At 37.7% G+C, this 10304-nt stretch overlaps 1 protein-coding gene across 6 annotated transcripts in view; it reads right to left on the reverse strand.

Annotated features, from left to right (window-relative positions):
• Window positions 1-10304, reverse strand: part of TET1 (tet methylcytosine dioxygenase 1) — a 134495-nt gene that overhangs the window by 42486 nt on the left and 81705 nt on the right. For all 6 annotated transcript variants that reach the window (XM_079135730.1, XM_079135729.1, XM_079135727.1 and 3 more), the window contains 2 exons: window positions 7492-7582; window positions 6830-6923 (listed from right to left, as the gene is read on the reverse strand). In XM_079135730.1, the coding sequence (XP_078991856.1) occupies window positions 6830-6923; window positions 7492-7582 (185 nt within the window). The remainder of the gene's footprint in view (window positions 1-6829; window positions 6924-7491; window positions 7583-10304) is intronic.

A 10304-nucleotide genomic window follows, 5' to 3' on the forward strand; every position in this document is an offset into this window, starting at 1 on the left:
GACAACTACATAAGACAATAAATTAACATAAAAGTAATTCTAATGACACATTAGCAGGTAATAGGTTTAAATCAAGAAAAATGTGCTTTATAATCAAAACAAAACCAAAACTCAAACCAGGTAAGGACAGTGAAAACTCTAAGACTAGTAATATCACTCACAGCTACCACCAACTTCCTGCTCTCTGCCTCACCAAACATAAAATGGCTACGTCACACTAGGAAGATACCAAAAGTACCAAGGAAGTAACCCAGAATGCCAGCTTCCTTTTCATAGGCTGCCATGGAAATGGACAAGAAGGTGCCTGATTTGAACACAGAAATAAGCAGCACCACAGAATAGCCTCCGAGACAACCACAGTAGATATTACGAAGAACCTTTGAACAAAAGTTGGGAGACTGTATAAAGGTATAAATTCAAGCAATGTATTTGAAGACTTTTGAATTCTCCAGTTTAGTTCATACCTCAACTCAGAACTCCGGTGGCATCAGAGGAGAGTAGTAAAAAAAATACCCATTCACATACTTCCATTAACACACCGGTCATCCTGCCTAATACAGTAGTCCTTCAGAGGCAGCTGGTGGGCCCCTGAAATGAACAGGCAATGGAGCCAACCAGGCTGCCTGTGGTTTGAATTCTTCCCACTCCTGCCATCACCTGGGGCTGGAGGGGTGTGGGGGAGTACAGGGAGTTAACTTGAGCCTGGGACACTCAAGAAACTACATCACCTGTTCCAACAAAATGTACAGAATAACACAGTAACTAGTCCCTGATAAGACCCAAAGTGACAACAGAGAAAAAGGGTCAAAATTTCTGCCAAAGTCTAATAATTATGTGGGAGTGCACATGACCACCTGACAAGGACACATTTCAAATAAAAGAATAAAACAATGGGGAGAGAAAAGGCAAAACAATGTGAGGCTGGCTCCAAATCCAGGCTGTACTACTCAGAATTTGCTATTGGAGTCTGCTAGGGTGGTGCATGCCCGTTAAACCCAGAGACTCAGGAGGCTGAGGCAGGACGATTACAAGTTCAAGACTAGCCTCAGCAATTCAGCGAGGGACTGAAACTTAATGAGACCCTGTTTCAAAACAAAAAACCAAAAAAATAAAGGGCCGGATGTGATGAGCTGACAGATCTGGCTCCATGGAATGTTATAGGCCAGACTATAGGTCAGATTATAAGTGTCTGACTAAACAGACTCCATTTTGCTCTGAGACTCCATGTTATGTAGGAAATAAGTTTCTCCTATGGGAACACCCCACCTCTGTACCCATCTTCAGTTACTTAGTGTGATATGTTTAACGATACAAAATGACAATTCTTATGTAATAATAAATTGCTCTCTTTTGATCCCTATTACTCCTAACAAATGTACCATGTAAATGGTAATTGTGTGGTTGTTAGTAACCAGTCTTTAGTTTGTGCCTAGGTGACCCACTTCCCCCTCTGTTGATTATCTCATGATGTTAGTTTGTAATTTCGAATCATAGCAACAGATACGTATGATTGATGTGATTTTTGGTATAAGAACCCCTACAACCCTGTGATCGGGGCTGTTCTCCCAATGGCCATTTTTTGGGGGCATTATGTGAGACAGTCAGTCGGCCGGCTTAATAAAGACTCTCAAATTTAGACTTCTTAGTGGTGATCGGTCTGTTCTTAAATTGCGCCCCATAACTTGGGGATGCGACTCAGTAGTAAAGCACTCTGTGTTCAATCCCCAGTACCAAAAAACAAAACAAAACAAAAATAAACTAAAAATATAAGTCTGAACACAACAACCAAGTATACATATATGTGAAATAGAATTGTACTGGAGGTTAATGTTTAATATGAAATATACACAATATGCATACACTCTCCAAGATGAAAGTATATTTAGAGAAATGCAATCCAGTAGTTATAGGTAGAGTATGTAGAGTATAGGTAAGACTATGTAGAGTATGGAGAGACCTAATCTTTTCATTCTATTTTGCATTTAACCTCAACTTAAGGTTCAACCATCGGTTAGACAACTTCAGTAGACTTTTAGCTTTAATACTTTCTCCTCTTGGAAGGTGGTAATACTATTTCAAGATACTAATTCAAATGCAAATATTTGTTTCCTAACATAGTCTTATTTAGCCTCGATATACATTTATTCAACCCAAACTTACTATTTGTCACTAGCAGTGAACAACTTTGGTATTTTAAATAAGATAACTTGGAAAGTTTGCAAATAATAAAGTCTGGTTAAATTTACCATATTTCCATACCATTTATGAAACTGATTTCATTTTCACAAACATGTAATTTCAATAATTGTTATCAAGACAATTTTTTTGGGGGGGGGGGGGATTAGAGCCAGAGTATTGAGCATGCTAGCTAAGGGTTCTACCATGGAACTACTTCCCAAACTCAAGTTTATATTATTATTTTTTTAATTTTAATTTTTCTTTTAGTTGTTGATGAATCTTTATTCATCCATTTATATGTGGTGCACAGAATTGAAACCAGTGCCTCACACATGCAAGGCAAGCATTCTACCACTAAGCCACAACTCCAGCCCCCAAGTTTATATTATTAAATGGTCATTAAAAGACATTAAAACTTTCAGTCATTAAGTTGCTCAGCCGCAGAACTTTATTTCATTCCTTCACTCTGGATTGTTTTTGTATTTATGAAAAAAGTGAGAGATATACTACTACATAATACTGAAATGTTCCTTTTATTCCAGGAAAAAAGGAATATCACATAAGATAAAATAAGAAAGCAATTTAGCTATACCTGATTTACATAAAATGCTGAACAGATACACTTTGTACTTAATAATCCAAAAAGAGGGTTGCAAGAAGTTTCTATAAAAATGTGATTCAAATTTTATTTTTGTCTTAAAAAAAAGAAATCCTGAAATGCTGTTAGTGTCATTAGAGAAGGTCTGAAAGGTGTTAAGGAGGAATCACACAAACCATCCCATATAGCTGAATACCTTGGGTTAATTATTCATTATAGGGAAAAAGAGTTGCTGTTTCAAGAGATATTTCTACTCATTGCTACTTACTAACAAATAAGTAATGGATCCAGAAATAACTAACAGATACAACTAGATGAATGTGTCAACTACGAGTGCTAGATATTGGGAACAAGGTGCTATGTAGAGGCAAGGCTCAAAACAAAACTATAAGGAAACATAAGAGGAAGGGATCAAGAAAATTAAACAGAAAAAAAATAATTTATTAAAAAGAAAAAGAAAGAGGGAATAGGAAAAACAGTAGAATGAATCAGACAGAACTTTCCTATGTTCACATATGAATACAGGACCAGTGAAAAGCCACATCCGGTACAACCACAAGAATGCCAAGTTATACTCCATGTATGTATAATGTGTCAAAATACACTGTCATGTATAACTAAAAAGAACAAATTAAAAAGAAAAAAGAAAATTATTTCCACAAAAGTAGGATATTTATGATCGGAGCTTTTGGGAATATAACAATTTTCTATTTTTAACTTGGGTAGATGTTTCATGAGTGTTCATTCACACACACACACACACACACACACACACACACTTTTTTGCAGGGGGAGGGTAGTACTGGGGATTCAACCCACAGATGCTCTAATGCTGAGCTACAGTCCCAGTCCTTTTTATTTATTTATTATTATTTTGTTAACTATAATTATTGTTAATCCCACCCAATCCCTTCCTATACCTTCACTATCTCAAATCTAGAATACTTAGGTGCCCTGAATAAGCCAAAGGCTCACTGGGGCCCAGAAAACTAAACTTATAAGGGCTTTCTTACAAATGAGTATAGGTATAAGGATAGAGTGGTTTTCAGTTCCATGAGGGCTCTCAGTTCCCAGAGGACAAGAACTCAACAATATCAAAGCTCCTTTCTTCCACCAGGATCTGTGTGTTTCATTCTGGACAATCTTTAAGTAACAGGGCCACAGTTCTCACTGTGACAGTGTTTCTTTATCACTGACCAAGGCTAGATGAACATTCCCTAAAAATTAATGCCACTCATGTTGGCTTTCCATTGCCGTGTAACAAATTAACACAAATTTAGGAACCTAAGTAACCAAACATATTATCCTACATTCCAAGTGTGAGAAGTCTAATGTGTTTGCTGAGTCCTCTGCCTAGAGTCATCAAACTGAAATCCAAGTGCCCAGGCTTTGGCTCTTACCTAAGCCTCTCTGGCTGTTGTAAAACTTTAGTTTCTTGCATTTCTAAGACTGAGGCTCCTGTTTTCTTGCTGCTGGCCAGGAATTGCTCTCTAGATCAACTACAGGTTGCTCTCAGTTCCCTGCCAGGAGGTCTCCCTGGGCAGTTTACAACAACAGGCTGTTTGCTTTCCTCCAGTCAGCAGGAGCCTTGTTTTTTTTTTTTAAGGACAAGGCCTCAGGGCTGGGGAGATAGCTCAGTCAGTAGAGTGCTTGCCTTGCCAGCACAGGGCCCTGGGTTTGATCCCCAGCATGGGAAAAAAAAAAAAAAAAAAGATAGGGGCTCACTTCAGTTGTCCAGGCTGGCTTATGAATTTGTGATCATCCTGTCTCAGCCTCCCCAGTAGCTGAGAGTACAGGTGATTCTATTACAACTGACTTCTTATAATTATGGAAAACTGTATTCTTACATTTTATAAACTTTAGCTCTTGACATATTCCATAATGAATAGCACTGACGTTTAACAGCATCATATTTTGTAAATAAATATTCAAAAATGAAAGCATTAGACCTTTAGGGAAGATAGGACTAAGATCAATATATTCATGAATGCCAATGTGATGCCCTTTTTGGGGGGGGTTGGATTCTATAGGGTGAACCCAGGGGAGCTTAATCACTGAGCCACATCCCCAGCCAATTAAAAAAGAAAAAAAACACAAAACTTATTTTGAGACAGTGTCTTGCCAAGATGTTTAGGTCTTCTTAGTTGCTAAGGCTACTTGTGATGCTCCTGCTTCAGTCTCCCCAAGTAGCTGGGATTACAGGCATGTGCCACCATGTGTGGCTCAATGTAGTGTTTTTAATTTATTTTCAGTGAAGAATGGAGTTGACTTTGTGCTTGACAGTCTCTTAGATAGCTCAAAAGGTCACCAGTTCCCAATATTTGTGCTCTCACATTGTCCTATCCTGAACCAAACAGGCCTGATCCACATAGACACTGTGAAGACACTAGCTTCCCCTAGAACTTTTTATTGTGGGGTGGGAGATGCATGTAAAACCAACCTGCCATGCCATGGGAATATTTAAACAATCCTATGATGAAGAACTGAGTCAACAGCCATCAAAGAACTATGGTCTCAGGCAGGGAGTCTGGAAGGGACTCTGCAGCCACAACACCCTCCCTTCAGCAGTCAAGTTTCTGGACAACTGCAACCTTATAACACCCTCTGCCAGAAGCAACCTGCTCGACTGCTCATGGATTCCTAACCCACAAAACTGTGCAAGATAATAATTGTTATTCAAAGTTGCCACAAGGTTTGGGGGTAATCTGTTAAGCAGCAACAGATCATTCACACAGACTTTATCAACTAATTCCTTAGATTACTATTTAGAAACCAGATAACTTATCCCTATCTAAAATGCTTCAAAGGGGCTGGGGTTGTGGCTCAGTGGTAGAATGCTCATCAAGCACATGTGAGGCACTGAGTTCAATCCTCAGCACCACATTACAATAAATAAAATAAAGGTATCGTGTTCATCTATGACTAAAATAATATTTAAAAAATTTTAAAAATAAAATGCTTCAAAGGCTTCATATTGCTCATGGAATAAAACCTCAACTCCTCACTATGGCTGACAAAACCTTCATGATCTGGCATCTGCCTATCTATTCACCCTCACCTGGTTCCAATTCTTATCTTCTCAACTTCACGGGACACTTCTTTTTCTTTTTCCAATGCACCCTTTTTCTCTATCTAAGACCTTTGGCCTTGTTGGTTCTTTGCTTAGGAATGCTCTGCCCTACATTCTTGGGAGTATTTTACTTTGCCTAGTTAGGATCCCTTTAGTTATTCTACTACTGTTTTTGGAAAAAGGATTTCTACATTGCTCAGGCTGGCCTGCAATTCATGAGCTCAAGTGATCCTCCCTCTTCAGTTTCCTGAATAGCTGGGTCTGTGGGCATACACAGTCAAGCCCAGCTTCGCTCAATTCTCAGTTTAAATATCCCCTCCCCAGAGAGACCTGCCTGATGACCCATGCTTAATGGGAAAATCCTGGAAGGATTACTGCTGAAAGAGAGAAATAAGATAAGACCATTACCACTAAAGCAATATAAAATTGAAGTTAGTCTGCTGAACTAGTTAACTGCATTTGAAGAAAGAAATTCATAGAACGAATTTGGAGAAGAGAATATATATTTATTACCATGGACAACATAATTATGTAGGTGAGATACACAAGGCAAGTATTTTTCTGATACACACTTTTTTTTTTTTTTGGTGGTGCTGGGGAGTGAACCCAGGGCCTTGTTCTTCTTAGGAGGCACGCACTCTACCAACTGAGCTATATCCCAGTCCCATGACTCACACTTTCATGGAACCAAAAAAGAAACATGTAACATCTGGGAACAAAACTTTTTAAAAGCCCTGAGGGAAAACTGGGAAGTGCTATACTTTTTATTGTTTAAAATAAAAAATAACAAATGTTTAAACATTCTAACGGTGTACATCTACTAACAACATACAAAACCCAGAAAAAGACAGATGTCTTCCTTGTTACCACCTTGAGGAACTGGTTATTTCTCTGATCCACACTTTCATGGGACAAAAACAAAACAAAACCAAACAAAACACATTTAACCAATTTTCAAATATTTACACATATCAAGTACTTACCCATTTAGCGACTGGACACCCCAGAGAGCTTTTCCCTTCTTTTCCCGTGTATACTATTTTTTCTATCCTTACTGCCTTTCCTTTATGCCCATACCTAGTACAAAGCAGAATGGAGGGAATATACTAATTAATTGTAATCTACACTTGAAACAATTTGTTTTTAATATCTAAGTGTGTACAAGATAGACATGAACAGAAGTTCAAAAATCAAACACTCCTCATAAATCACTTTTGCCAAAAAATTGCTTTTATGTGGCAGATATTTCTAATTTTTATCCAATTCATTTTACTTATCCTTAAAGATCACTCTTTAAAAACAAACTGAGTCCAAGACAAACAAGGGAATGCAGGGTTAACTGAGTGTTTGCAGTGGTAATTTGAACTATTTCTAACATTTTATATAATAATATATAAATAAGGATTCCTAAATTGAACAAAGACAATTAGCTTTGCGTCCTCAGTGTCTTTTTGAGCACCAGCAGCTCATGTAAGGAGGACTCGGGAAACATCTGGGTACTTTTCTTCTAAGCCCTCACAAACATCCAACTCATACTCCTGAAAATTCTTCATTCACCTCAGGTTTGTTCCCAGAGATAAATTCATCTGCATTGAGTAAGGTCCACAATAAAGAATGATTTTAACAGGGAAACACATTTCCTCACCTATTCTCCATGATTTCCCTGACAGCAGCAACACTTGGTCCTGCCCCAAGGTGTGTATAATATGGGCCTTTGTCTTTTTGTATACCTCGATCTGTGGAAGGAATAAGATTATTAGACCCAAAAATTTACAAAATTGCATGGGGGCAAGGAAAAGCTACTTTTACTATTTTTGCTTTGTTTTAATTCAGAACCATGAATTTTGCCAGATCTTAGTCAACTTTGATAATTAATGTCAAGGACAATAGATCCTGGAATTTAACTTGTTAACATTATCTTCTTCCTGCTCCTAACTTGTTCTTTCTTTTACCAATCATCAGAGGAGAAAAAAATATTTTAAGGGTTGTCTTTATTATCTGATCTCCTCCTTTAAAAAAAATCTGTTATAATTGAGGCACAAATAAAAAGTTATCCAAGAGTGATATATCTAAGAAGCTTAATCTCAGATTCCTGTTAAAATTGAGCCTATCAATTTCCTAAGAATTTATCCTACTACACACACAATTATGTATTTAGATTATAAATATACAAGAATGTTCCCGATAAGTTAAATAAATTATAGGAAGTTTACATGGTGGAATACAATAGTTACTGAGAAATGCTATGTACAGTCATTTTAAGAAGAAAAAAAAATTTTAAAGCTATAGTTAAAAAAACAAGTTGCAAAGTGGTGGTGTAAAAGACCTACATTCAAACCAGAGACAAAATTAAAATCAGAGATAATGTTTATTCATACAGAAAAGTATAACAAAAATTTCTCCTCAGAAAAATGAACATGATGTTTACATATTTCTGATTTAGAATCATGTATAACTAGAATATCTACATTTTGTGCATTTTTGACCATGGTGTATCTAAACAAACAAACAAAAAAAATCAGTGATCATTTTGACTGGACAGTAAATACAATGTAGAATCATTTCTATGGCTTTTTTTTTTTTTCTTTTTTGTGCCAGGGATCGAACCCAGGGGCACTCAACCACTGAGCCAAATTTTACACTTTATTTAGAGACAGGGTCTCGATGAATTGCTTAGGACTTCACTAAGTTGCAGAGGCTGGATTTGAACTCTCAATCTTCTTGCCTCAGTCTCCTGAGCTGCTGAGATTACAGGCATGTACCACTGCGCCCCTGCTTTCTGTGGTTTCTTAGGTAAGATACTTTGATGACATTTTAATTTATTGGGGACCAAGAGCTCTAGTTGTTACTACTAATCTAAAGCAGGAGCAGTTTTGCCCCAGGAGCAACATATGTTAATATCTGCAGACATTTCTGGGCGTAACAACGTGGCAGGTATGTGTGTTAGTAGTGCACACTGGCACTGACATCCAGTGGGTAGAGGTGAGGGATGTTATTCAACGTACCACAATGCACAGGATGGTCCCCCTATAAGGAAGAATTGTTTAAGAAACACTAGAGACCTATTATTCCACTTCGCTAGAAAATAATGTCCCCAAGGAAAGCCATTGCCCTTGCTTACTTGATGATCCCACCTGGGATATTTTCTGCATCAGTCATCGTTTTCGTTTCTTTAAGTTCCCTTTCCTACACATGTGAGTGCAGTAAGCTTAGATGTAAATGATTAGACACAGAAGTGACAGTATATAAAACAGTTCTGAGTACATTGCAGGTAATCAACTTTGAATACTTGGTTCTTTTCCTCCTATGTATTGTGACTGGTTACTGTGTATAAGGAAAGAGTCTTGAAACAAGACCATCATCCTATTAGGATCATCCATACAATCAGACTAAATTTGGACAGGCATGTATTTATTTTTGAATTGCAGGCCTTTTTTCTATTTGCGATGATACTCAGAAACATATTCTCCCTTTTATACTTTGGATATTTGAAGAAAAGAGATAGTAGAGATTACAAGAATAGGCTCCAGTCGGGACACCTGTCTCCCAATCCCAGATCAGCCACTTTCAGGCTGTGAATGTCTCTGAGTTCCAATTTCCTCATTTGTAAAATGGTAATAATTAATAATAAATATTTTTTATGAAAGGATGTTGTGAATGTGGAAGGCATGGCACAGAGACTCCCAATAAGAGCTCCAGATGAGGAGCCATTACCATTGTTAAACTCTACTAAGAACCTCTCTTGGTTTCAGCCAGGCATGCCTGTAATCCTGAGACAGGAGGATCAGGAGTACAAAGACAGCAATTTATCATGACCGTAAGCAATTCATCCAGACCCTGTCTCTAAAAAAAAAAAAATGTAAAAATGGGCTGGGTTTGTGGCTCAGTGGTTAAGTGTCACTGGGTTCAATCCCTGGTACAACAAAGAAAAGGATAAAAAAAAAAAAAAAGCCAGAAGTTCTCTTGGTTTCAGTTAACTCTCCTCAGACTGTGCAATTCTTCCCAGAAGAGTGCATCCTAGTCCGAAGTTGTGAACCCAGGAGTGATCTAGAAAGGAATCACATGCCCAGCCCACTTTATTTTGTATTCTGAGACAGTCTCACTAAGTTGCTGAGGCTGGCCTCAAACTTGTGATTCTTCTGCTTAAGCTCCCCAAATCCCTGGGATCATAGGAGGCACCACCATGCCTGGCAATTGGGCCATAATTTAAGCCAGACTGTTTGAATAACTAAACCTACTTAGATGGGGTTCAAAGCAAGTTTTTTCACAAATTCTGTCCTGTTAAAATTGTATAATCAGAGAAATACAGGTTTTAAGCAAGTTAGGAAACTTTAATGACACGATCTATTTAATCGCTCTCTTTTTTACATCTATGTAAGAGTCAACTGATTGTTTTCTTCTCTCTTGTGGTACTGGGGATTGAACTCAGGAGTACTTTACCACTAAGCTACCCTCCCC

This window comes from Sciurus vulgaris, assembly GCF_902686455.1.
Source record: "Sciurus vulgaris genome assembly, chromosome: 4".
Taxonomy (NCBI): Eukaryota; Metazoa; Chordata; class Mammalia; order Rodentia; family Sciuridae; genus Sciurus; species Sciurus vulgaris.